Raw genomic sequence first — 25,852 nt, 5'->3', positions numbered from 1 at the left:
TTTTGTCCGTTTCGAATCGGCCCCTTGTCCAAGAAATATAAATATAAACAATAAAGAGTCGACCGATTTCTGTTTAAACTTTGATCTACTGTACATGAGTTTCACGCGAAGATACTATTCGACGGATCGGCCTCCTGTATCCGAGAGAAACAGGCCGTATGTTCAGCTTTGCAGAGACTATCGGCTCGAACGGGGACACCGCTCCCCTCGCTTATTCTCTCCTTTGGGGTACATGAGCTCACGTCGATTATCCCCCTTGCGGCTGTGTTCTTTGGGGCGAGGGCTGTGGGCGCGGGCGACAAGGTTGCTGAGCTCGTTCCGGCCGAGTGGATCCAAGAGGGAGAACAGTGGGCAGGAAGAGTGGGCAGGCGCTATGGCTTGTTCGGGTTCGAAAAGACGGACAAGGGTAAAGACGATCCCCCAGCCGAGGTGGCTATTGTAGGAGATGTGGCAAACGCTGTTTTGGCGTATGTAGTAGTCAAGGCGAGTCACTCTTGTTTCTTTATCAAGACACAAACTCATATCGACTCGTAGGCCATTTTGCCACTTAGGATAGGTCTCTCTTTATGGCTTGCCCAGGATTCTCTAGGCGTGTTTTAGACCCAATCAGGATGCGCGTGTGGCCGCGATCTCGGTCGCGACCAAACTCGACGGATCCGATGTCCAAGCACTAGATGTGACGTCTCCCTACGTTATGATCGACATATCCTATGCAATTCATAAATTTCAAGGCCAGACCTTCCATTCATTCCTTTACAGCATGCATTTATTCGTTCCCTGGTCGAATCTGCCACTTGAATTTGTTCATTCACCAGTCAGCCGAATTAAATCCGTCCAGTTGGGTCTTGGATCCGTTGATAACATACGCACCCCATCAACGTTTGTCCAACCTCGTGTATCTATATTATCAGTTGTCTTGCCCCCCTCGGTCCAATTAGTACACTCGTCGATCGCATCCTGCTTATTTACTTTTCGGTTACTCATCCTGCATTTTATCATCTCCTCCACCTGCCGCGTTCGGTCGGTCTCGAGCGGGATACTCCGATTCTACCGGACTCGGACTCTCCCCCCTTCCTCCTCTCTCAATCACAACCTATAAACACCCCCGCACACACACCTCTTTTAGACTCCTTGCCATTTCCCAATCCCCGTCGTAAGTCCGTTCCGGTTTGGGTCTGCTATATGTCCTTTTTGGGAGTTCTGACCTTGTGCTCGGTATTTGAATAGATAGAGAGATATAAGAAAGTGTGTGTGTGTGTCTGTAGGTTTGGTTATCCGAGGGTTTCTGCGCTGTTTTGGTGTGATGTCCTGTGGTACAACGTTGCACACTCTTCCCGCCACGACGCTGCCGGTTCTCCCTGCCACGACATTACAAGTCCTCCCCGCCTCGTCCTCTTGCTCATCGCAGAACTACTGGCCCCGCCTCTCTTGAAAATACCTTTCGTCCCCCAGGGTATCGAGAATCCCACCGTTCGCTGCTCGCCGCGTCTTTGACGTGCCACGCCCTCCGTCGGCGTGTTTCCCGCTTGCGATTCGGATATTCCGGAACCACGAGCCTAGGCCTCTGAATAGGCTGATCTTGGCGAGAGCGCGCGGGAGTTGGAGAGGAGGATCGAGTGGGTTTGACGAGGGATGATTTATGGCCGTATATTCGGTGCGTCCCCTTCTCTCTCTCTTATTACCCCATAAACTGGTCATTAACGAGTAGAACAACAGAATGATCGACATTGAGATGTTCGCCCGCGGATCCAGTTCATTGGGCACCAAACTCGCGACATTCATCTCTTCCCTTGCCCACCTCGACTCGTTCGCCCTCCGACTCCCCACATTTCGCGTTTTCCGAGACGCACTCACGTCCGACTTGCGATCTGCGTTTTCGAGTTGTTTGCCGATGCGGGGTATCAAGACGTTGTGTGTCGATGCGCATTCGGCGTGGATGGTCCCTCTGTTTCCGGGCGCGACCGAGTTGGTCGTGTGGTGTTGGCCGAAACCGGGGACGTGTGAGGATGAGGAGCGTACGGACGGGTGGAAGATGGTTTTTTGGGAGTATGTCTTTGTTATTTAAACCCTGACCCTTGAACTCATAGAGAATGTGTGGGTATTAGGTTTAGGTGCTCAGGCTCCTCGAGTGGCTGATATGGGATGTAACGAGATGCTTCCTGTGAGATTTTTTTTTTTGATCTGTTTGTATTTGAGTTGGGAGTCTGACGGGTCTAGTCGCTTGCGAATTTATTGGGGAACATCCAAGTGTTGAGGATTTTACATCGTAGCGAACCCTATGGATCCATTCCGATTCCTTCGTCTCACTTTCCACACGCCCATCCGGTCGTTCCGCTCTCTCCAACAATTCGAACTGCGCCGCTCCCGCCTATAGTCCACCACTCAATCCATTTCCTCTGGGAAGACTCCCAGTCGGATCCTGACTACGAGGGACAGTATATTTCGGGTCTTCCAGGCGCAGTGAAGAGAGTACTTTGGATTACAAGACGAGTGCGGGCTGCTATTCCTCCTACTGAATGATGGCGGCGACGGGGCGTGGAAGGACGTTGGGCCGTCCGCTCTCTCCAACAATTCGAACTGCGCCGCTCCCGCCTATAGTCCACCACTCAATCCATTTCCTCTGGGAAGACTCCCAGTCGGATCCGACTACGAGGGACAGTATATTTCGGGTCTCCAGGCGCAGTGAAGAGAGTTATGTACTTTGGATTACAAGACGAGTGCGGGAGCTGCTACGTTCCTCCTATGAAGATGATGGCGGCGACGGGGCGTGGAGGACGTTGGGCCGACCGTGGTGCTTGGGTCGGAAGATATGAAGGATCTTTCGTAGTTTTTGCACGCCCCCCCCCCACCCCACCCCATTGAACTGGAATAGTGGATACCTTTGTCTGATAGATAATATTACCCGCTCTTCTCGCTTGATTATTGACTGTATTATAGTGATTTCTTTTGATTTGATTTGATTTTTTGGATGAGAGTATGTATGTAGCCACGAACTGGAGGATTGCCGCCACTGATTGTCTGCGAAAGTACCACGTGATTTGAGGATTATCTCTGTTTCTTTCCAGCTGACCACCGCCACTTGGACCCGTATGGCCGAAATTGTGATTCGGAAGAGACCGTTGGCGGATGGCCAGTCTTCCCAGAGAAAGTTTTACAAAAAGACAGCGAGGGAAAAGTCCTCAAAGGTCAGTACCACTTTCCGGCTTGTCCACGTTAAAGTGTCAAATTTACTCATTTAATTTCCCACCCCAGTCTTGAGAGAAAGGTCAGTACCACTTTCCGACTTGTCCACGAAAGTGTCAAATTTACTCATTTAATTTCCGCACCCCAGTCTTGAGAGAACGATACGTTCGGGATGATATCCAATGCGGAATTGAAAGTGTCAATTATTATAATTTTACCGAGGCTCACAAGTCGCCCTTGGCTCCTGCCGGAGACTTGACGCATACCCAGTTTCCGAATGGGCATTTTATCATTCCCGATACGAATGTAATTCTACACCAGGTGCGCCCGTTTCTCCTTTTGTGCCTTGTGCGCGATATTGATACAACGCAGATGGACCTGGTCGAATCTCCATTATTTAACCCCCCGATCATACTCCTCCAAACGGTCATTGACGAAGTCCGACACCGATCGTTGCCTCTGCATTCAAGACTCAAGGGTTTGATCGCGAGCGAAGATAAACAGATTTACGTGTTTTACAACGAGTTTCATGTGTGAGTACCTTTTTTCACACTTTGATTTTCCTATTCTCTATTGTGCGGCGGGTTATTGAGACACAGAGAGAGCTAGGCAGACGGCCGTGGTGAGGCAGCGCGACGAGACTCCGAACGATCGGAACGACCGAGGTGGGTTCGTATTTTGGTTTGGGGGAAACGATGATGAGGTTTAAACCGGACGCTAGGGATCCGGGTGTCTGCTTCTTGGTATGCGAAACATTATGCTGCTGCGTGGGGTCAACAGGCTTCATCGCCCGAGATCGTTCTCTTGACGGACGACGCTGAGAACAGGCGGAGAGCTTCGAAAGAGGGTACTAGGACTTTGTCAGGTGCGCTTGGTTCTTGTTCCTTTGGACCTCTGGTATGCTTTTGTCTGATGTAGGCTTGAGGTAGTTCGGGAATATGTAACCGGGACGAAAAATTCCGCTGCGTTGTTGGATTTGTTGGCCGCGGAGAGTGTGGGGGGCGAAGGAGACGTAGAGATGAAACAAGGGCGAAGAAAGGTACTTTATGAAGAGGTACGAATCATTGCTGGAGCAAGGACTTGGGGTACTGATAACGAGTTTAGTATCTTCCGCAAGCAACTCTCGTTGCGGGTGTCAAGAGCGGTGATTTACACCAAGGCTATTTTAATGCAAACTCGTACAATTACCTCGAAGTGTGTTCAAAATTTGTTGCCTATAAGCGCGTACTCACACCTTTATTAGGGTTCGGTCAATGTCCCAGGGTTCCCGAAACCAGTTTTACTCTTGGGGCGGGAAGCAATGAATCGATCTGTCCAGGGTGATTTGGTAGTCGTGGAGCTTTTACCTGAATCGAATGGAAAGCCCCTGCAGATGCAGTCATTGATGCTGATTGTGAGAGCCTTTCTTCTTGCACATTGTGGTGTTTCTAATTTTGTCGAATAGCTGCTCAGCGGAATGATAATCCTGACGATTCGGCGAGTGAAGGCGAGCATTCAGACGATGAAGATGCTATCCAGGCCAAGGAACGCCAAGCGGCCCGGGACGCCGCGGCTCGAAACCCCAAGGAGAAGCAGCCAACGGGCAGAGTGGTAGGTGTAATGAAGAGAAACTGGAGAGCGTAAGATATTCATATTTCTACTTGGTTTTTTCTTGAACTCATATGATTTCTAGGTACGTATGCCACATAGACCGATCATCACTCTCCACTACTTCCTCAATCCTCTCTGTCCAAACCGTCTTTGCAACACCCGTCGATCGAGCCCTTCCGCGAATTCGCCTACGGACTCGACAAGCCCCTGAGCTTCTTGGCCAAAAAATCCTAGTGTCCTTGACAGATGGGACCCTCACTCCCGATACCCGGACGGACACTTTGTTCGCGCATTGGGCAAAGCAGAAAGTAAAGAGGCCGAACGAGAGAGTTTGTTACTCGAGTTTGATGTTCCCTATCGTCCTTTTGGGAGAGCGATCTTGGATTGTTTGCCCAAGGAGGGAGACCAGTGGGTCGTACCTCCCAAGGAAAGCGGTCGACCTGAGTGGAGGGATAGGGAAGATCTGCGGGATTTGATTGTTTGTAGTATTGACCCACCTAGTGAGTCAGAATACGGTTCTTATCTTGACGAAATTAATGAACTCTGGTAGACTGCCAGGATATCGATGATGCCCTTCATGCCAGGCAGCTTCCGAATGGAAACATTGAGGCGGGTGTTCGTGAGTGCTGAAGATGACTCTTTTTCAACTTCGCTGATTCCTATGGCTACAGACATTGCCGACGTTTCGCACTTTGTACACCCTGATACTCCGATGGACAACGAAGCAGCATCTAGAGGAACGACCGTCTATTTGGTCGATAAACGAATTGACATGTTGCCCAGTCTTTTGGGCACTAACCTCTGTTCACTGCGTCCATATGTAGAGAGATTGGCCTTCTCCGCTATCTGGGTGAGCAGTGATGAATTTACAGCCTGGACTTTAATTGATTTGACGCCGCTAGGAATTAACTCCCGATGCAGACATTGTCAAGGTCCGATTCACAAAATCGTCATGCTTCCAAGGCAGCGTTCACATATGAGGAAGCTCAGATCCGAAAGGACGACCCGTGAGTGTGTCTCTAGTCCCGGACCATTCGTGAATAACAAAAATTTAGTACCATGAGCGACGAATTGACCCAATCCATCCGCCTGCTCAACTCCCTGGCACTCAAGCTCAAAGCTAAACGAATGGCGGCTGGTGCGCTGAACCTTGCTTCTCCTGAGGTCAAGATTCACCTCGACAGTGCTGAATCTTCGGATCCCATCGATGTAGAACAAAAGGAGCTTCGAGAGACAAATTCGTTGGTCGAAGAGTTTATGCTTCTCGCCAACGTGAGCGTTGCTCGACAGATTCAGGAATCGTTCCCCGGGACCGCCGTACTGAGGTAAGGATACTCATTTCTTGGTCCAGTCGCATATACTCATATATGCGCATTCAGGCGGCATTTGCCACCACCACACAGCAACTTTGAGAAATTGCAAGACTTACTCATGAAGTTGAAGGGGATGACCTTGGATGTCTCTAGTTCAGGGGCTTTAGCCGCGTCCTTGGATAAATGTGTGGTACGTGATGACTGTCTACGATATCCCAAGGACCATCTAATGATTTCGTAGGATCCGAACGAACCAGCATTTAATACACTTGTTCGTATCATGGCCACCCGCTGCATGTTGTCAGCAGAGTACTTCTGTGCTGGGAGCGTATCTAGGGAAACCTTTGGTCATTACGGGTTGGCGAGTCCGATTTATACTCATTTCACCAGCCCTATCAGGCGATATGCCGGTGAGTCCCTAACAAACAATTTGTACTTGAAATAATGAAACGATTGTCACACTCAGACGTACTTGCCCATAGACAACTTGCAGCATCGATTGGATACACACCTTTGCACGCGACGCTACATACCAAATCCCACGTAGAACAAGTTATGTCTGTAATTAATCGTCGTCATCGTATGGCACAAATGGCAGGGCGGGCCAGTGTGGAGTTCTATGTGGGACTTGCGCTCAAAGCGAGGAACCTTGCCCAGCAAGATAATGAAGGAGTAGTGGAAGAAGCTTTTGTGATCCGAGCATTCAGGAATGGTCTCGCGGTATTTGTTTCCAAGTAAGTTCAAAAGGCATCTCTCCAGCCTATATACTCATGGGGGTGACAGGTTGGGGATCGAAGGACTTGTCACATTCAAGAACGAGCAAGAATTCGATTCTGAGTCTTATTCGGTCACTCTCCCTGGTCCATCTGGCACTGCCAAAGTTGCTGTATTTGACCGAGTCCGGGTCAAAATTCGCGTAGAGCAAGACAAAAACACGCTGCGGGGCAAAGTCAAAATGGCCTTGGTCTCTCCTGTTAGCAGTGTTGGGCTTTAGTACAGCACCGGTGTCCCCTGTCGTCGAATCGTTCCATATACTACAACTGAAGCATACATAAGATTCATTCTCTTACAAAGCATGAATATATCAATACTCTTCAATAAGCTCTACATTGATTGGTGTAACCAAGCTCTACCGTTTAAACCAGATGTTTAGTAGCTCATAGTATTCTATTCTTGATCACCATCTGAGGTTTGTCTATTTCTCACTTCGAGAAGCTGATCAAACCGTATCTAAAAATACGTCTAACAGTGCTCTGCAATAGCATAAGGTCACTTACTTTCCGCCTGCTCTCCAACCCTTCTCCTTTGGGTCACCATCAAGTCTTTCCACTAAGTCTTTATCGAGCCCAACCACCACGTCAGCCTTGCAAGTACGTAGCGAGAGCAAAGGAAATCGTCCAGCCAAAGGCCCTGTGTGATAACACTGCATTGGATCAACTATAAGTGAAATTAGGTTCACCGTACCGATAGCTTCCTCCCATGGCGTCGTATTTGGCCATTTTATGTCCCCAGTAAGTTTCCTATAGCTAAAATGCCACCGCTTTAGTTATGGCATTTCCTTTAACAGAACACAAAGCTTACTTCAGGTCGCCCTAGTTAAAAGTATTAGCTAGTATCAGCTAGTTGAATTTCAAGCCGATTTCGATTATAGTTACCTTGAAGATGACTAGCCCACTTCCGTCCAATATCTTACCCACTACTTCTCCATCCATTCCGGGAGCGACTCCCAGTATCCGCCAGGGGCAGCCCAGAACGCGTATGTCTCTTCAGGCGCGAGAGCAAAAAGGCCAGTTTGGGTATACGCCTCCCATCGTTCTACCATCTTTTTTAGAGCATTGGGATGAGCCATAGACGGATCGAGCATTGTGAAAAAATCGGGATCCTTGAGCGCACGAAAGATCGCATCCCAATCCCTTGGTGTGACGTCAGAAACAAACCAGGGGATTGGCTTGGGACTTGAAAGAATATTAATACGGATGATTGCTCGCATGGAAGATACTTCTCACTGAACACTGCTTTGCTAGCGTATGGAGTAAATGTGATGAGAAAATCTGCGAATACTAAATCGGTGAACAGCTAGAGGTGCGGTTTTAAGTTAATAAAATTCGACGTCATCGTATGTCTTACCTCAAATCCAGCTTACAGCCAATAGTCAGCCAAGCATGTACACCAAACTGGTGATATTTAGACACACCATTATCCAAAACGAAGTCCAACCTTGCATCTCTTAAACTCCGAACGTGGTTCCATAATGCGCCTGCGTCGTTGCGTAGGATCAAATGGGCCTTGTCCTCACCAACAGCCTGGAGAAGTGCAACATCTGCCGGATCCATGGATGGCAACATCGATAAATCCGTTGCGTTTCCCCTATCCATGGCAAAAGATCAGTAATTTGTTCCTAACGAAACTTCAAGAGACAGAGTAGAAAGACCCAAGTGATGCGAAGGCATTTGCAAAAGACTGAAGCTCGTCCGGGAGCTTGCACACATCTATGTAAAACTTGGACCCACCAGAGACACATCTGTACCATTTCTGCAAATACGATGGCAAGCTTATCTTCCCATCCATCCCCACCCTGTTCGAACTCCTTGCGGCGGCCTTCAATATCAACCATCACTTGCGCAAGCTCTTCAAGACGATTGAATACATGAAAAAGCGGCCATAATCCGTTAATACCACCTACAAGTGCCCCGTATTTCTAAATTAATATCACTCACGATGCACTGCGGCCCCACTCTCCCGAAAGGTATCCTCCTTTTGTTGAAAAAATGGGTCGAATTTTGACCAGTGCTTCGTTGCTCGAAAGATACTATCGAAAAGTCGATAAAGGTAGCACCTGTGTATTACAAGCAAGTTGAACGGTCACTTTTATATATCTAATAGCGAACAGAATTGGTTTCAAAAGTACTACGTACTCTCCAAATAACCATGGTATTTTCATCCAGGTGTTATTGCCCGACTTTTCAAGATCTTGCAATCGGTCATTATATACTTTTGAATTGAGGCCTCCGTCTTCGGGTATCTCCCTAGTCGCGATCAGGTGATATGAATGCCATATTTACTGATTATGATACGCTTACGCTAGAGGTCGATCATGGCTCATATCATACTTCAGCTTGGAAAGCTGTGAGATTAATGCCTTGCCCTCTGCAACCTTCTCCGGACTCGAGTTACCCTCGGCATCCACCGCGCGGTAGACCGTATCAATAATATTAGTAATTATAACTGGCCATCTTTTGACGACCGTTGCGTAACTATACAAAATGACACAGTATAGTTGCTTCCAGTATAGTGTGCGATCTCTGGAGTGCTACTCACGCGAAACTAGAAAGACATGAATTTTGAGTCACGATGGTTAAGGCTTCGATTTTTTTTAATAGTCACCTGTCCTTATCCTTGAAATCCCAAGGGGGATGCGGATAGCTGGGTGCGAGGTTGAGGGACATGAGGGCGTGGTGATAATTACACGGGCTCACACGTGACCTTCAGCGACCAAGTAAAATAGGATTCATTTACAGACAGAATGATCATCAAAATGCGATCGAGTACGGAACAAATCATAAAAATGAAAGTCTAACGAGACATACGAGGATTTTCCCCCGGGTTTTCTCGAATAGGTTGGTTGTATATTGCCCATTCGTATTACTCCCGCCCTCACTGAGCTATTTGTCTGTTGTCGCTGCTTGCTCCTTCTGCTTCGCCCACTCGGCTTTCTCAGCCTTTTGTTTCGCTAGTGCGGCCATCAATGTATCCCGAGCACTCCCTTTCCGTGACTGCGCTCTTTCAAGAGCCTCGGCGCGGGCGACAAGATCTTCGATGCTTTCCTCCGCTCTTCGTTGAGCTGCTGTAGTTGGAGGTGGACCGAGGGGTTCTGTTGCAGTAGCCTTGGCAACTTGGTACGCTGCAAACTCCGCTTCATCTCGCAATCGCTCCGCATCCTTCTCCTGCTTGTTCTGCGATGTAGAGTCCAATTTGACACAACGGATGCATAGTAAAAAGATATAATCGTACTTGAGTTTAATTCGGTGCACAAATTTCTGGAACTCACATAACGCCCATATACTAGGGTTCCACCCACACATGCAGCAACGGTGATTCCTTGTGCCACCACACGGAACCTCAAAAACCTATTAAAGTTGGTCCGGTCCCCTGAACGTAAATGCTTCGTAGCCCCGATCAGCGCAACGCAAGTTGCGAAGATACCTGTTCATTGATTGTGGCTTTGATTGACAGCGGTCCGAACGCAATATTACCCACCAATCGGTACCAGCGGCTGTTCCTTACATTTCCTCCACCCTTTCTGTGCATAAGTTTCTTCAGACGGAAAGTAATAGCTATTGGCCATTGCGGATAGTTTTGATTTGGACAGAACTCAATTCAATTGTCGCAACGAACACAAGTGCGTAAGAGCTTACAGAATTTAACTTTTGTGAGTCGTGGTAAGAGAGGCCAGTGATGGCTTGAACCTAGTAAGTTGCGGGCACTTATGCTTATGCAAGGCGGTCATAATTGCGATGATCGTCAGCTTGCCGATCATGGCACGTGATTCTCGGAGCTCGATAGGTACTTGCGATGAACCCACTCCTACAGTAACATGATTCAGACGATATGCGAAGCTGCAATAGGTCCGCTGCTAAGCATTCAACGTGAATAATTGAACGTACCCATTAAATTCTCGATTTGACCAACTCAACAAATTCAATGTTGCCATGAATGCATCCTTTGTTGATGTGGGTTTTTGGCACCTGAAGGACCACTTTGCCATGAGCCGGGGGTGGGCGACACTCGAACCGAATTATATCGCACTCTGAACTCAAACGTCCAGCCACGATTCATTTTGAACGTGGCCTCGGCTTGAATTTGCACTAGATGTGCATCAGAGGTATATTGCCGCGGCAGCTAACCCTTTTCAGAATATGAAATTATAAACATGGTGCATCCAGGCTATCTTCAGGCCATGGTAAGGATGCCTGAAAAAAGTGGGCAATGTTATTTCCCCGCTCTTTCTTCGATCCGGCCCTACTATGGTGGGCAGCGTTCAATGTCCCGTGGTACCCCTAACGTTTCGTGGAGTTGGGCATCTTTGTTCGATGGGCTTGTTTTCTGCGCGAGACTTGACTATATGCTAAGAGAATCACCACAAGTCGCAACATGTTTAACATAATAGGTGCCATTACGAATCCGAATGCATGTTTAGTCGTGCATTTGCTAGTCTGCCCTCAATGTCGGTGCAACGGGCTTCCCCATAATCCTTTACATTGGGCGTACCAAGCCAGATCTGCACTCAGTTCCATCATGCCACCAATAGGTAAACCTCCTTGATTTCATGCGTATTGGATGTACACGTGTCCGAGTACCATGTCTCACCGATTTTTTAATTCCTATAGTGGACAAGGAAGTAGATCGCATCAAAAAAATAAAGACAGGGTGATCGAATGCAAGGGCGGAGCTTTGAGGATAAATCCATTCTTCGGAATAGAGCCTGCAGTATTATAAACTCATGGCCCAGGAAGAAGAGACCAGCAGTATGCAGCCTCTTTTCTACGAAAACCAATCGTCGATGGCACCTGAAAGGTTGGTCCTGTATAGCTTGCTTATAGATCCATGGCGCTAAATTTCCAATCGTCTTTCTAACTCCTATCCCACCACCTGACCAAACGCACAATCAACCTCTCACTACTCCAACCATGTCTATGATATTCCGGCGGTTTAGCAGTACGACTGCCTCGGCCAAGTGAGCAATTTAAAGTGGTTCACTATGACACGATCTGACGCTTCTTTACAGCAAAAATGTTTTTGTATGTGCTCACTAATCCATGCAGACCAATTGTCCCCTGAACTAAGGTTTTTGATTCAGTTCACAGTCAGTGTTGGATCCAAAGATGCTGGCCGGATTGTTATGAAGCTCTATGACGAGACTACTCCGAAAACTGCTCGCAACTTCCGTGAACTCGCAACCGGTCAACATGGATATGGTTATCAAGGATCGACGTTTCACCGCGTGATTCCCGGTGTGAGTATTGATATCATCTATGTAGTTGTCTGGTTCTAAGCTTGCGTTCTTTGATATGCCATAGTTTATGATCCAAGGCGGTGATTTCACCGCACACAACGGTACTGGGGGGAAATCGATCTATGGCCCACGATTTGCAGGTATGTATCTATCTCTCACGTACCAAAGCAAATAGTTATATTCTGGCTTCTTTAAAGACGAGAACTTCCTGCTCAGGCATACCAAGCCGGGTCTTTTGTCCATGGCGAATGCTGGACCGAATACCAATGGCTCTCAGGCAAGCTCTTCCATCATCTGCCATTCCTTTGATTTAACATATCTTTGATTAGTTCTTTATTACAACAGTTCCAACCTCATGGCTAGACGGAAAGCATGTGGTCTTTGGCGAGGTGGTAGAGGGTCTTGATATAGTAAAGGCTATCGAGTCACAGGGGTCTGAAAGTGGGCGCCCAAAGGCGGAGCTTAAAATTGTTGAAAGTGGGACGGTGCAATGATCTTGATGATTGCAAGCTTCTTGCTAGCACTTTCCACCAATTAATGAAGCTCTTTCCTAATAACAACGCTCGCCGTCGATTTCTATTTCGCCGTCACTCGAACATTTTTGGCTGCCAAGTGATTCATGACAACTCATTCGAGCGAGTACCCGCCCTACTAAATGAATCCCTACTTTGCTACTTTTTGAAGCTATACATATTTACAATTTCGCCACGTGCCTCAGCGATCTGCGGGTCTATGTCCGCCAGATTTAGAGTTACCGCGGCACCCGCCCCATCTCATAGCAGTTTGTGACCTCTTGTAACTCCATCACCTCAACATTCATAAAAATAGGTGTTATGGCGGATCTAGAGTGATATTAATATATTTTTGAATACTGTCTGCCATGATAAAAGCTAATAGAATGGAGTCTTCACACAGGAAATCGTCCCCGCACATATCCATTGGCTTGAAGTACTGGTAGACTATCATTAAGGGAGTAACAGGCTATATGTGTAGTTATAGCTCGGTATCAAAATTGTAACTGGAATTCATGATACTGATCATAGTCTTTACGATTGTTTTCGTGAGCTCAAGTTTGCAACTGGCCAGAAATAGAGGGAATCAAAGATTCGCATGTAATTAAGCAAATTATCTACATCTCATACATGCGAACTCTTGTTCGTGCGCCTTATGTCCCAAAAGAGAAGTCTTGCTCCGAACGACCTTGGAAGTAAATTATTTTACTGAGCACGATACCCTGTTATGTCATAGTTCTAGTTCACGGAGCTCATCTAGCGCCAATTTCATATGTTTTCGTTACAAAACTTTGATTTTTTGATTGGATAGTCGGCGTATTGTATTTCGCGAGGTAGTGGGGGTACTTAACGCAGACAAGGTTTAGGAGACTGAGAGAGTCGGATCTTCCAAAGCGGTCCAAGGGAGCGGATCGTAAGCGCTCAAGGTAGAAAGTATAGAAGATTGGGCTGTTGAGAATGCAATCATTTGTCCAGCTTAACTCTGCATGCGCATATAAAGCTTGGATGAACATATTTCGAGTGTCACGTGGGTCAATACGTAAATCAATTTGCGCCGATCAAATCCGTGAGACAAACGGCCACACAGGTAAGTGGCGAGAATGACTCAACCAACGAACTAGCAACTGAACATGCCTAGACAGCAATCTGAGTACGCACAGGATGCGAAAAGCATCTTCCCTTCCCAGGTTACCAGCTGAATGTCCCTATCTTCTTCCGCGGAGAAGACTGCCTTGACAGGCCGAGCAGCTGCTCGAGCAATGACAACCGGCGCTTTGATCTCCCAGAGACCCCAGTAGGCGAGGGATGTGCGCTAGGAAACCCTTGCTTAGGGACATGGCAATATGACCTCCTTGGAACTATGGCGTTCTATCACCCATCGAATCCATCACTCTCGCGCTCGCCGTGCATGCTCTCAGAGATGCGCACTTCCCGGATCACTCGTTCGGGAAAGAGTTGGTATGCTACCGGGGGACTTTAGGTCGAATTTAGGTGTCGATATGCGAACGTTGCTCCCTCGCTAGCTGGAGAGCGCCCTTGGGGTATGGTTGTCCCTATTGGGCCGGACTATTGGCTCCTCCAGGGCCAGACACTACCGCGTCCAGGGCCACATAGGGTTTCCCTGGTAAGTCGCATGACCGAAGGGCTGTGCGCACCATGTCGACTTGCCATGGAAGCCCGTGTCTCCCTCGGTGTGGTGGCGTTTGGACGAGTGGTCTGGGTCAATGGATCAGCCGAGTTTGGTCAGGTGTACTCCTTGTGTCTGTTTTCCGGAGCGTTGAGGTGATCGGTGAGGTAGATACGAGCGTTTCTGAGAGTCTGTTGTCGAAATATTCTTTTGAAGAGTAGGTCGCGTTTTGATGTGGCCTTGCACAATTTTTCGTATTTTTATCCTTTCGTGGGATTGTTTGCAGTGTAATTTAGGGTTTCAAGTTGTACACGATGATCAGTGTTGAATATGTCTATGATATTACATTTTTTTAATCATGATGGCTGCATATACATTGCACGGCCAATAGCGAACAATATCAATTCAACCGTGTCCGAAAGGACGATCGCGATTGGCCATAGGCATTCATTGCCCGTGCGAGAGTTTGAATTGGGTGCCGAGTCATAAGTGCCATCGGTGGATACACAATCTCCGTCCTGAGATACTCGTCATCCACTCAGGATAGCGTTCTTCGAGTTCTCGATAAAAAACCATTTTCGCAGTGGAAGCCCTAAACTTGCGGAGCTCCAAATTAACCGACAAGCAAATTACACGTCTTCCGTATGAGCCAAATACACCCAAGGACGGCAACCGACACATAAACCCATGAATATGTGGTTCCCGAGTTCAAAAATTAAAGAAGCCGTAAATATCCGGAAACCAACTATTTGTACAATCGCAAATATGAATGAATTAGTGATGGAAAGTCCAAGTTACGTGTAACGAAGTGAACGATATAAAAAAAAGGTGCATAGAGAAAATGAAATGGCATGTATCAATGAAAGAGGGAAAGGAAATCCTAGAAGTTGAATGTTGGAGCATACACCATCCATCGCGTGATACAATCGACTATCAGAGGCCTCTCATGCCGAGGCTGTAGCACCCTCTCCAGACCTACGCCTGACGTTCGGCTTGAATTTGGGCGACGTGGGCGAAGTGGGCGATGCAGGGAAAGGTGGAGGGCTAGCGTGCCTTGGTCCTCGGAGTCCACAATCCCTTGGTGCGAATTCTCCACACTTGATATGAGCCCTGATCGACGTGACATAAATTAATACCCTACTTTCTTATTTTGACAGGCAAATTACGTACCTCATTCCACAATCATCACATTCCAAGACGGGTTTCCAACCCCAACCGAGACGCTTCGTGCACAAGTCACACTTGGCGCTATATCCACTTCCGAAAAAGAATTCGAACGGACTCCACCCTGGAGCGCTATCAGGTGGAGGAGGGCTAGCCCCACGGCCGTTTGAGGCAGGAGTAAAGGTGACGGATCCTCTGCGCGTGGAACCAGGCTTGATAAGCGTGAATCGATGAATGAGCGAAGGTTCCGTTTCCACTTGGCGGGTCGTGACGGTCGAGCCCTCTGTTGCTGCGGCTATAGATCCCAGAGCAACCGAGTCGGTGGTAGGCGCTGGTAAGGTAATTGCAGATGATGCGGTGTGATAGCTATCCATCGACATCTTGGATACCTGATTGGGATCGACCTGTAAAATCCTCGAAGCCGCGGCAGCGTCATTTAGTGTACGGATGAAGATTCGGATTGGATAGCTGGTCCGTGCAGCGCATTGGTAGTGATCACAGGTGAAGCCCGAACGGTTAAAACAGATACTGAATTTTGAGGAGATGAATGAGAAGCAGCAGTGGCAGGAAGCTCGGAAGGAACAGCAGTATTGACCGAAGGAGTTGAAGTTCCCAGATCTCCCCTATGCATTTGTACCACCGTCTCACTGTAACTCGATAATTGAGAGTGAGTATTGTCTATTTCCGGATTCGGGGTCTCGTGCAACAGAGGTGACGTCGAGTCGGACCCTGGCTCGCTGGGAATGTAACCTATGTCATGGCCGTAAGGTGTATATACTACCTTCGACATGGACTCAATCTTACCAAAGTCACCCGAGCGTTGGGTATAATACATCGAATTCCCATCCCATCTCGGCGATTCCCATCGACTTTTCTCAGACGCAGGCGTATAACCGTGTTCAGGAGGTAAAATATTGGCTGGACCCTTGCTGATGCGAATATTCTCGAGGCTGCGGACCGCGTCATCGAGCTCCTTGTCTGATCCTATGCCCGCGTCTGCTTCATGCTTGGTGTCTAACTCGGCATCACCATCCTTGTTGCGTATTTCACTCCCAACCCCCATACCAAAACTGGGTATGCGGAGGGCTGGCCCTGGTCGCTTGCGTCCAGCTGTGAAGAATTTGACACTTCCTACATGCGCGTCACCAGCTTTCTCAAGCACACCAAGTTCGATCGTTCGAAGACGAGCTAGTACTTCGCGCATAGAGGGTCGGGCATGAGGATCGACCGCACACATATCTAGAGCCAGAGCAACAAGCTCAGGAGGACATCCTGGTGAAGCACGAGTCTTGAGTTCATCAGGGTCCATTCCCCAATCCGGAGCTGAGCGCTAGAAAATACGTCAAAGCAGGATCATACTGCACGTTGAATTACTTACCTTGAACACATAGTCATCCGCGAGTTTACGAGCGATGACTTCGCAAAATATTACACCCATCGAGAACACATCAGTCGGGAGATCAAATTCATCCCCTTTAAGGATCTCTGGGCTCATATAGCTGTCCGTGCCGCAGAATGTCAGGCGCCTCATTTCATCATCGTTCCTAGCAGCAATTCTTGCAAAACCAAAATCGGTGACCTTGACGCGACCGTTCGCCGTCATCAACAAGTTCTCGCCTTTGAGGTCCCGGTGGATACAGCGACGCGCATGTAGGTAGGCCATCGCTCTCGCAATATCCGTAAGGACAGATAAACGAAGTGGCCACTCAAGGGGTTGTCGCGTATCGTGAATCAACTGACGAAGATTCCCGTTGTCGATAAATTCGGAAACAATAAAGATTCGGTTGTCGGGGGGTGGTGCACGGGACAATCCAAGAAACAGAACGACATTGGGATGGCGGGCTTCCCTAGAGGTGGTATGATGAGTCGAGACCAAGCATAAATAGATCATGGGGCGTACTTCATCAAGCGCCATTCTCGCTCAAAGTACTTTGCGACATCATAGTCCTTTGAGGGTAAGACCTCCTTAATTGCTACATCGATGCCCAAATAGACTCCTGCACAGTCGATATGAGCCTTGATTAATTCCCACACAAAAGACTGACCTTTGTATACATTTCCAAAAGACCCGGACCCTAATCTTCTCCAGTCCCCTTGGATATCCTATGAAATCATTTAGCCAGTATAAAGTCATCCAACCTCGTAGGCTCGTACTTCAAACGGGATAATGTCAAAATCCATACGATCAAGAAAGCGAAAGGTATGATAGTGGAAAAGGCAGATCCTCAGAGAGTCCGTTGTCCTCTTATATCCTGCGCTAGCACTGTCGTCATTGCTTATGGATCAGACCAGTCGCCAAAGGCGCACGATCCGAGAGATACGTACGGTTAAATCCAGAAGCTAGCGGAACAACGACCGTATGGGCAGTGCTGGTGGTCGTTCTGCGCAGAAATTGTGTGCGACAAGCCCCTGTCTGACATTCTGGGACTCTTGCTAATCCCGAGCGCCGGGATGTGTCACCGAAGCTACCCGATCGGGCTATCATAGTCGTACTACCGACCAGCACGACCAAGCTTGCGAAGATGTTAAGAAAATGACTTACTGAAATTGTGTCTCAACGAATAACCAGTAAACGATTATATTGAAGTTTGGACTTGCGGTGGAACTCATCGCGAAGGGCTGTAAACGAGTTGGGCTGAGAACGCTGCGGGATCCTGCGAATTACTCACCAGAGTTTGAGGGAGAAAGTTTGGAGATACGATAGTAGCGCACGCATATGTCCAAAGTTCTTGTTCCCAGAGTTTGACCCTCGGAAGGAACCCCGGTTACGGATCGAGTATTATATTTTGATTGTGGATAAAGCCATAGTGATATCATAGCATATTCACATCTATGGAGGATCGATGTCCACTCAACCATACACTTAGCCAACGCGAGTCTAACACAATATTATGTACGAAGAGCTATTATCCATTTCATTGAGATTCAAGCTGGTACTTTAATTCAGAACCAAGCCCTCGTTTATGGCGGAGAATTGTATGATTAGAGGACACCGCAGTCAGCGATCTTCACTGGCTGACGAGTTTTTCCATCAGCGCTGCCGACCGCCTCCATTGCTTTAACCACTTCTAACCCTTTCACAACCTCACCTGGAGAAAGTTATAGTTAGACTCTATTTTAGTTATAGATTTATATGAGTATTACCGAAAACAACATGCTTCCCGTCCAGCCATGAAGTGGCTGCGGTGGTGATGAAGAATTGAGATCCGTTGGTGTTGGGGCCCGCATTAGCCATCGACAAAAGACCAGGCTTTGTGTGCTTTATTTGGAAGTTCTCGTCTATAATAAGAGTTAGTCAATGTTATCATATCTAATGATAAAGCTGGGCGCTGACCAGCAAATTTATTTCCATAGATCGACTTGCCCCCGGTGCCGTTGTGGTTGGTGAAGTCGCCGCCTTGGCACATAAACTAATAAGAGATATTAATTCCATGTCAGCACGTAACTAATACGAATCGGTTGTTATTGACGGACCCCTGGAATGATACGATGGAAGGTGCTGCCGGCATACGGCTTTACACCTGGAGCAAAGCCGTCAAGAGGATCACCATTCTGTTTCGTGCCAGTACACAAAGCACGGAAATTTTCTGCGGTTTTTGGGACGACACCGTCGTAGAGTTCGAAGATAACTCGCTGAGGTGGTTGACCTCCGATTGTGATATCAAACTACAGATCGATCATCTAGTTGGTAGCTCATCGTTTACAAAATGGTTACTCACGAATGTCTGCACCCTACGACGTTCGAATAGTATGAGTGTGTGTGGTCAAACATCTATAGAAGCCCTTACATGTTGATACGAGTTGGAGCAAGTAGACACTATGCCTAGAGGCGCTTTATATCTCTGCAGCTCGGATCCAATCTGTTTACCGAGATCCTACATGAGCAAACAACCGCAACCGCCACTCGTACTGATAGAGATCGACCCCTTAATGATCAGATGATATGATACCTGCCCCCAAAAGTAGCATGGAAAATCTATCGTGTCAATCTGATAGGGTTGGCTTCCCTAGTAAATTAGGTATCGTATAATGGATTTCTACATACCAATTGTAATGGGCAATCGCCACTGTGTGTGGCGTAAACAATGTTTTTATGTATCGCCTAAGAAGAAATGACCAGCTTCACTACTGGTACCCACACAGTTTGCGATAATAGAATAATTTACCGCATTTCAAAGCTCATAGGCATAGTCATTGGGGTCGGGCTGAATTGAGTGATACAAGATGCTAGAATCTTACTAGACAAGTAATATAACAATATGTTTCGGTATCATTCAGTAACTGCTATGTTCCGCGCTGAGAAGTGATTGGTTATAGCTGTCGCAGCAATCATCTTCACGATCTGGGTGCCCATCTGGCGAATCAGGTTGCAATGTGCGAACCGGGTTTGAGATACGGCCCCGGATTAACCTGGCTTCAGGTGCATCCTCCTCATAGTTTTTACGGTGGTAATGCTGAGCTTTTGGACAACATAATGTAAAGATCAAAATGTATTCAACTCTTAAATTTAAACACTGGGAGCAAAAAGGGATGCGGGAGTGATTGGATGACGCTACCATTTGAAATGCACCTGCATCTATTCCTTGTTTTAAATAAGAACTGACTTAGTGTAAGTGGAACGCTCCACTTAACTCCATGTTTACGAACATATTGAGCAGAAGATGGTCTCATGGTCGTTAATCTTACTTCTATATGGGCATACTACACGCTCCAAAGTTTCAGGGAATTATCCATCACCATTGGCGCTGTTGCTCTCTGTGAAACGGTTTGACCGCACATGACGGTTGTCCCAGGATTTTCTGGCTCTCCAGAGTCATCCGAATCCGATGTAACCCAATCGGTATCCCGAAAGTGACGAGATCCAGATGTGGATACAAGGTAGGGTTTCGTAGGATGGAAATTGATAGCTCCGATTGAATCTATTGCATCATATTTAGCCAAGGAATCTGGTTATTGTGGAGATCGTACCATTGTGGGCGCTTATAGTGCTTACTTGGCCCCTCTCTCCAAGTGCATCAAAAGTTGAAATCTGCCCTCCCTGTGAATAATCATGTATCCAAATCAACCTGGTGTGCTAGGAACAAGCACTTCTTGAGAGTCCTCACCTCATCTCCTGCAGTGAGCCAGCGCCCATTCAGACTCAAGTCAAAGCCCAGCCTTTGATTCGTGGACGCCAGGCCTCGGTCGTATAAGAGGTCAGGTTCGGAAGGGTTCCTGAGGTCCCACCGAGCTATCATCGGCGTACGACGGAATGCGGCATACAGGATATGTGGTTGGATGGGATTAAATCGGATCTAGTGCGAGAAGAAGTTCAAGTTGGATCCATTGGTCAAGATCAAGTCAGAGAAAAATATGGAGCAAGCCGAACCAAAAGGCAGAGGCGAGAGGCCAGAAATAGCAGGTGCATACAGAAGTGATAATAATCATACCTGTGTAACGCCACCTTCGGTCCCCTCTAGCCAGTTCTGTACTTGGCCGCCCGTGTCTTCCGTGAATAAACCTATTACACCCCCAAAGGAGCCTGCCGCATACGTCCCGGACCAATCAGGAGCAAATGCAAGACTCGATATTATTCCTGAAAGGATGTCACAAACATTAGTAAGAAGGTTGGGGCCAAAAGTGGAATAGGGACAAACACTCGCCTCTCATTCCATCCCGACTCTTTTTTGTGGGTATAGTGTGCAGTCTGGTGCCCTCTCCCGGGCAATGCACATCAAAAACTTCGATTGCGTCTTCGAAACCACAGTATAATCTGGATAACTAGTCAGCAATATATATTCCTATATCTCCTCGATTACCATACCGATTCATATACATGTTAAATGCCATACAATGTGGCGCAATGAATCGTTCTCGATGGTCCACGATTCTATAAGATGCCCTCACCTATAGCTGAATCAGTGCCATGTTCCGTTCTAGTAGGATAGTATAGATAATACTCTACCATCCGATGCGTCGAAAAGTTTTATTGGGGTGTCCCGTACAGCTGCAACGAGACAGAATGATGCTGGGTCCGAGGACGAGGCCGCAGGGAACCATGCGGTACTCAAGATTGGTGCAGGCTGGGGAAGTGAGAGACGGTCTACATAATTAGGATCATTAGTCCCCTTCTCTTCAATCAAATAGTTAAGGCTTACGCTTGAGTTCAATACGGTCGTCTTGGTCGGTTCTAGGTTGCTCGGTCAATATCAAAACCAGCGGTAGCCGAAATGAACTCACAAATCAAGAATCTCGAGTGAAGCATGCTCTGTTACGCCTAGTAGACTGGACCCATCCATACACCACTGGACATTTCGGAAGAAATTATTACTTGTGGAAAACGACTGGAGAATAAAGGTCGAGTAAGGTTGAAGGCTCGGTGGGTTGGAGCTGTCGATCGAGGTGGGTCTCGGGGTTACCGGTTCGGCATTGTTAGGTTCAGTAGCTGATGCTGATTCATCGAATTTTTTGGCTGCAGTGGGTGCGTCTTCGGGAGGGTGAGCTATTGACCGCTGGGGGCTGGGTACTTGGTCTGGTCGAATAGTCTGGTCGTCTTTGGTTGAAACATTTAGCGGTGAACTCAAGGCCATTCTGTATCTCCCTAATACCAACGGTCGAAAGTTAAATTTAACTTGGACGAGAGTCAATTGTGACGTCGCCGTCCAAATCAAGGGGAAGATACAAGGCTTATCGGCGCTTAAAATAGCGTAATCAAGGTTCGGGCGAGTAAAGTTAATGTCAATAACAGAACTATTGATTTTTAGTCGAGCACAACTACGCTAGCGTACTCTAGAAAACAGCGTAACAATCCAATAATTAATACATGTATCTCCCCCCATCTAACCTCCTCCCGTCTAGAGCTCATCATGCGAGCTCGATCCTTCGCTCGACCCAGAACCGGAGCCATAGAGTTTACCGGTGATGGGGTTGACAACGGCCTGGACTTCCTGGAGTTTCTCCTCGAGGTCCTCAGAAGTGGCAGTCTGGCCATTCTCCTCAATCCAGTCGGTGGTCTCCTTGACGGTGGCAAGAATGGTCTTCTTGTCCTCGTCAGAGATCTTGCCACCGAGACCTTCCTGGTCACCGAGCTGAGACTTGAGACCCCAGACAAAGTTCTGGAGGCCGTTGAGAGCTTCGATACGCTTGCGTTGGGCCTCGTCCTCAGACGCGAACTCCTCGGCTTCACGGACCATGCGGTCAATTTCCTCTTGAGAGAGGCGACCCTTCTCATTGGTAATGGTGATAGATTCGGACTTGCCACTGTAATCAAATAGAATCAATGACTGTATGCGAACAGAAAGCTAAGGATAACTTACGTTCCCTTGTCAGCGGCGCCGACCTTGAGGATACCGTTGGCATCGATCTCGAAGGTGACCTCGATCTGAGGAACACCGCGTTGGGCGGGAGGAATACCAGAGAGCTCGAACTTGCCGAGCAGGTTGTTGTCCTTGGTCAACGAACGTTCACCCTCAAAGACCTGAATCAAGACAGTGGGCTGGTTGTCGGCGGCGGTAGAGAAGATCTGAGACTTCTTGGTGGGGACGACAGTATTACGGGGGATGAGCTTGGTGAAGACACCACCAGTGGTCTCGATACCGAGGGTCAAGGGGCAGACATCGATGAGGACGACGTCTTCAACGCCTTCCTCACCGGACAAGATACCACCTTGGATGGCAGCACCGTAGGCGACGGCCTCATCAGGGTTGATACCCTTGGATGGCTCCTTTCCGAAGTACTCCTTGATGAGCTGTTGGACCTTAGGGATACGAGTCGAACCACCAACGAGGACAATCTGAGTGGGAGAAGATTAGATACAACACCAATAATGGTTGGCGGAACACAAGCTTACATCAGAAACGTCCTCCTTCTTGACGCCAGCATCCTTGAGAACTTGTTCAACGGGCTTCATAGTCTTGCGGAAGAGGTCGATGTTGAGCTCTTCGAACTTGGAGCGAGTCAAAGTCTCAGAGAAATCGTTGCCGTTCTCGAAGGATTCGATCTCGAGCTTGGTAGACATTTGGCTAGAGAGAGTACGCTTGGCCTTTTCGACTTCCTTCTTGAGTTTGGAAACAGCGCGCTGGTTCTTGGTGACGTCGGTACCAGTCTTCTTCTTGTACTCGCGGATGAAGTGTTCAATGACACGGTTATCAAAATCTTCGCCACCAAGGTGGGTGTCACCAGCAGTAGCCAAGACCTCAAAGACACCGTCGTCGATAGAAAGAAGGGAAACATCGAAAGTTCCGCCTCCAAGATCATAGACGATGATTTGAGTTTCACCCCCCTTCTTGTCAAGACCGTAGGCGATGGCGGCAGCGGTAGGCTCGTTGACGATACGGAGGACAGTAAGTCCGGCGATAGTACCGGCATCCTTGGTAGCCTGGCGCTGGGCGTCGTTGAAGTAGGCGGGAACAGTGACAACAGCATGGGTGACCTTCTTGCCGAGGTAAGCCTCAGCGGTCTCCTTCATCTTTGTCAAGACCATGGCAGAGATTTCTTCAGGGGTCTAAGACGGAGTTAAGCAATCAGAATGGAAAGTAAAACAAAACAAAACAACTCACGAAATCCTTGAGCTCAGACTTGTTCTTGACCTGGATCATTGGCTTTCCACCCTTGTTGACGATTTTGAAAGGCCAGTGCTTCATATCGCGCTTGAGCTCGGGATCGTCGTACTTGCGACCAATGAGACGTTTGGCGTCAAAGACAGTTTGAGAAGGAGAAGTGTGGAATGCGGCCTTGGCGGCGTCTCCGATACTAAAATGAATAGTCAACTATAGTCCGAATAAACTCAAATTAATCTTCTTACAGTCGCTCATCGTCACCAAATTGGACCCAAGAAGGAGTAATACGGTTGCCCTGGTCATTGGCAATGATTTCGACGCGTCCACCACGGTGTACACCAACGCAAGAGTAAGTAGTTCCCAAATCAATACCGATGACAGTTCCGTAATTTTTGTCGTCGTTTGCACGAGCAACAGGGACAAGGCATATCGCAGCGATAACAGCGAATAAGATAAATGCCACAGATGCGGCGTAGGAGCGAGAGGGACGAGCAGCCATGGCTGGCGGCGGTCAAGTTTGGGGAGAAAGAGCTGCGCCATCCGTCGTTTATATGCGTCCACATGCTACGTGTCAGCACGTGACTCCTTCGCACGGCCACGTAGCGCGACGTGGCACCGTATCCCGCCCCCGCCTCGCTTGACTAATTACATCTGAGCTGGCATCCACGTTAGCTATATGTGTCGCTCTCCATGAATGACACGTCTCTGACAACCTTGCTCCACATCTCGACATCGATTTCAGCTTTTGTAAGGCGTTCTTATTTAGCCAGAAAATTCGATTTTTTGGCCTTTATTAGTTTGGCCATGCTTGGTTCCAACTCGCGTTTGATTACCGGGCAGGTGTATGCCCATGAGGTTCTCGTGAGGCAAGCACCTGGCCAGCACAGATCAAATAATTTCATTCAGACGAAATCTTTCAGCGTTCTTTTGCCAATCGTTGAGCGCTGGCTGGGTTTATTATTCGACGTTTTTCCATATCATTCGATACTCGAGCGCCACTGGTCGTTGAGACCTTGGGCAATTGATATGATGATCCGCGTTTTTGTTTAGGGCCTTGCGTATTTGGTGTACAATGCTATCGCCCAGCATGTATACAAGTTACGGCATATAGATTCTTGGATAAAATTCGAACCAAAATATGCGTAAAATCAATGCTAAAAAGTAAGAATGCCTTAACCCGGAGCTTAAGAAGTGATATTTTTATGGCCCAATTTGCCACTCCCGGGGAGTTCGGGTATGTTATCCCAAACCTGGCGCCTTCTCTTTGACAACTTATACTTGTACCCGATCATTTTGTTCGGCAATGCTTGTCTGGACCCACCGCGTTCGGCCACCGGCTGGTCTCTGTTGGCAAAAAGCATCTTCTCCAAAGTCTAAGTTACAGGGGTGATTGAAAGTGGTTTGCAAACTATTCGGGTGCGTTAGGTTACTCCCCTACTCAATTCCCTTGTTTCATTCTTCACCGGTAGGTTTCCTGAATAGGGTCTACGTGTCCGTTAACATATAGCGTTACTCACTTAAGTGGGCCTCGGCAATGCCATAAAAAAGGCTTATCAGTCTTTGCGAGTGATATGACCCTCCATCCATTTTCGTTCTTTGTGACCAAAACAGTTAGGGGGCCTCATGCAGGTATCGATTGCAGTGACTTTATTTCCCAATTAGCGTAAGATGTTCTTGATAAATGCACAAGTACTGTACAAGCAACGCATTTTATGAGCCAGGCCACACCAAAAAAACCGACCGAGGATTTTTCGAGAACATCTAAGAAAAATTGATCGGAAAAAAAGGAAGTACAATAATGGGACAACGAGCTCGAGTTACTTTACTGAAGGCTCTGATTGTTGTTATCCTTTATTTGGCTTCGCAAGACAATGCTCGCCATCATGATTTCTCTTACCCTTGGCCGGGTCCTA

The 25,852-nt window shown here is 47.8% G+C and overlaps 8 protein-coding genes across 8 annotated transcripts; 2 read left to right on the top strand and 6 right to left on the bottom strand.

Annotated features, from left to right (window-relative positions):
* Positions 1-94: 94 nt before the first annotated feature.
* Positions 95-7,080, top strand: RhiXN_11931 (exosome complex exonuclease DIS3/RRP44; the record flags this gene model as incomplete). The annotated part of the gene is made up of 27 exons (XM_043331746.1): positions 95-228; positions 282-467; positions 601-879; positions 939-1,153; positions 1,588-1,654; positions 1,717-2,046; positions 2,088-2,098; positions 3,066-3,185; positions 3,332-3,504; positions 3,556-3,716; positions 3,793-3,848; positions 3,905-4,048; positions 4,113-4,237; positions 4,288-4,377; positions 4,427-4,502; positions 4,556-4,576; positions 4,628-4,802; positions 4,856-5,102; positions 5,171-5,273; positions 5,324-5,392; positions 5,445-5,623; positions 5,695-5,780; positions 5,829-6,098; positions 6,153-6,276; positions 6,328-6,496; positions 6,553-6,820; positions 6,870-7,080. 27 exons carry the CDS (start codon positions 95-97, stop codon positions 7,078-7,080), a joined length of 4,089 nt encoding a protein of 1,362 aa, XP_043186507.1.
* A 702-nt stretch (positions 7,081-7,782) lies between these two features.
* Positions 7,783-9,532, bottom strand: RhiXN_11930 (uncharacterized protein; the record flags this gene model as incomplete). Its single annotated transcript, XM_043331745.1, has 11 exons — positions 7,783-8,041; positions 8,098-8,162; positions 8,214-8,224; positions 8,281-8,453; positions 8,518-8,564; positions 8,614-8,765; positions 8,804-8,895; positions 9,002-9,112; positions 9,167-9,340; positions 9,405-9,410; positions 9,471-9,532. 11 exons carry the CDS (start codon positions 9,530-9,532, stop codon positions 7,783-7,785), a joined length of 1,152 nt encoding a protein of 383 aa, XP_043186506.1.
* Positions 9,533-9,748: 216 nt separating this feature from the next.
* On the bottom strand, positions 9,749-10,431 carry RhiXN_11929 (Respiratory supercomplex factor 2; the record flags this gene model as incomplete). The annotated part of the gene is made up of 3 exons (XM_043331744.1): positions 9,749-10,096; positions 10,135-10,289; positions 10,344-10,431. 3 exons carry the CDS (start codon positions 10,429-10,431, stop codon positions 9,749-9,751), a joined length of 591 nt encoding a protein of 196 aa, XP_043186505.1.
* A 1,342-nt stretch (positions 10,432-11,773) lies between these two features.
* RhiXN_11928 (peptidyl-prolyl cis-trans isomerase, cyclophilin-type protein) lies at positions 11,774-12,424 on the top strand (the record flags this gene model as incomplete). Its single annotated transcript, XM_043331743.1, has 5 exons — positions 11,774-11,820; positions 11,872-11,884; positions 11,944-12,099; positions 12,164-12,239; positions 12,297-12,424. 5 exons carry the CDS (start codon positions 11,774-11,776, stop codon positions 12,422-12,424), a joined length of 420 nt encoding a protein of 139 aa, XP_043186504.1.
* A 2,758-nt stretch (positions 12,425-15,182) lies between these two features.
* RhiXN_11927 (TKL/LISK/LISK-DD1 protein kinase) lies at positions 15,183-15,782 on the bottom strand (the record flags this gene model as incomplete). Its single annotated transcript, XM_043331742.1, has 2 exons — positions 15,183-15,348; positions 15,409-15,782. The coding sequence occupies 2 exons, from the start codon at positions 15,780-15,782 to the stop codon at positions 15,183-15,185; spliced, it is 540 nt and encodes a 179-aa protein (XP_043186503.1).
* Positions 15,783-15,838: 56 nt separating this feature from the next.
* RhiXN_11926 (TKL/LISK/LISK-DD1 protein kinase) lies at positions 15,839-17,583 on the bottom strand (the record flags this gene model as incomplete). Its single annotated transcript, XM_043331741.1, has 6 exons — positions 15,839-16,152; positions 16,207-16,732; positions 16,781-17,249; positions 17,303-17,399; positions 17,448-17,505; positions 17,557-17,583. The coding sequence occupies 6 exons, from the start codon at positions 17,581-17,583 to the stop codon at positions 15,839-15,841; spliced, it is 1,491 nt and encodes a 496-aa protein (XP_043186502.1).
* Positions 17,584-18,384: 801 nt separating this feature from the next.
* On the bottom strand, positions 18,385-21,971 carry RhiXN_11925 (peptidyl-prolyl cis-trans isomerase, cyclophilin-type protein; the record flags this gene model as incomplete). The annotated part of the gene is made up of 12 exons (XM_043331740.1): positions 18,385-18,491; positions 18,547-18,681; positions 18,737-18,812; positions 18,877-19,068; positions 19,122-19,134; positions 20,180-20,321; positions 20,371-20,440; positions 20,508-20,696; positions 20,832-20,977; positions 21,347-21,484; positions 21,540-21,571; positions 21,622-21,971. 12 exons carry the CDS (start codon positions 21,969-21,971, stop codon positions 18,385-18,387), a joined length of 1,590 nt encoding a protein of 529 aa, XP_043186501.1.
* Positions 21,972-22,235: 264 nt separating this feature from the next.
* On the bottom strand, positions 22,236-24,438 carry RhiXN_11924 (heat shock protein HSP70 family protein; the record flags this gene model as incomplete). Its single annotated transcript, XM_043331739.1, has 5 exons — positions 22,236-22,641; positions 22,698-23,173; positions 23,231-23,884; positions 23,940-24,132; positions 24,185-24,438. The coding sequence occupies 5 exons, from the start codon at positions 24,436-24,438 to the stop codon at positions 22,236-22,238; spliced, it is 1,983 nt and encodes a 660-aa protein (XP_043186500.1).
* Positions 24,439-25,852: the final 1,414 nt, after the last annotated feature.

Source organism: Rhizoctonia solani, chromosome 15 (genome assembly GCF_016906535.1).
Source record: "Rhizoctonia solani chromosome 15, complete sequence".
NCBI classification, from domain to species: Eukaryota; Fungi; Basidiomycota; class Agaricomycetes; order Cantharellales; family Ceratobasidiaceae; genus Rhizoctonia; species Rhizoctonia solani.
Note: the sequence above shows the minus strand (reverse complement) of the source record. Positions and strands in the feature narration are given on the sequence as shown.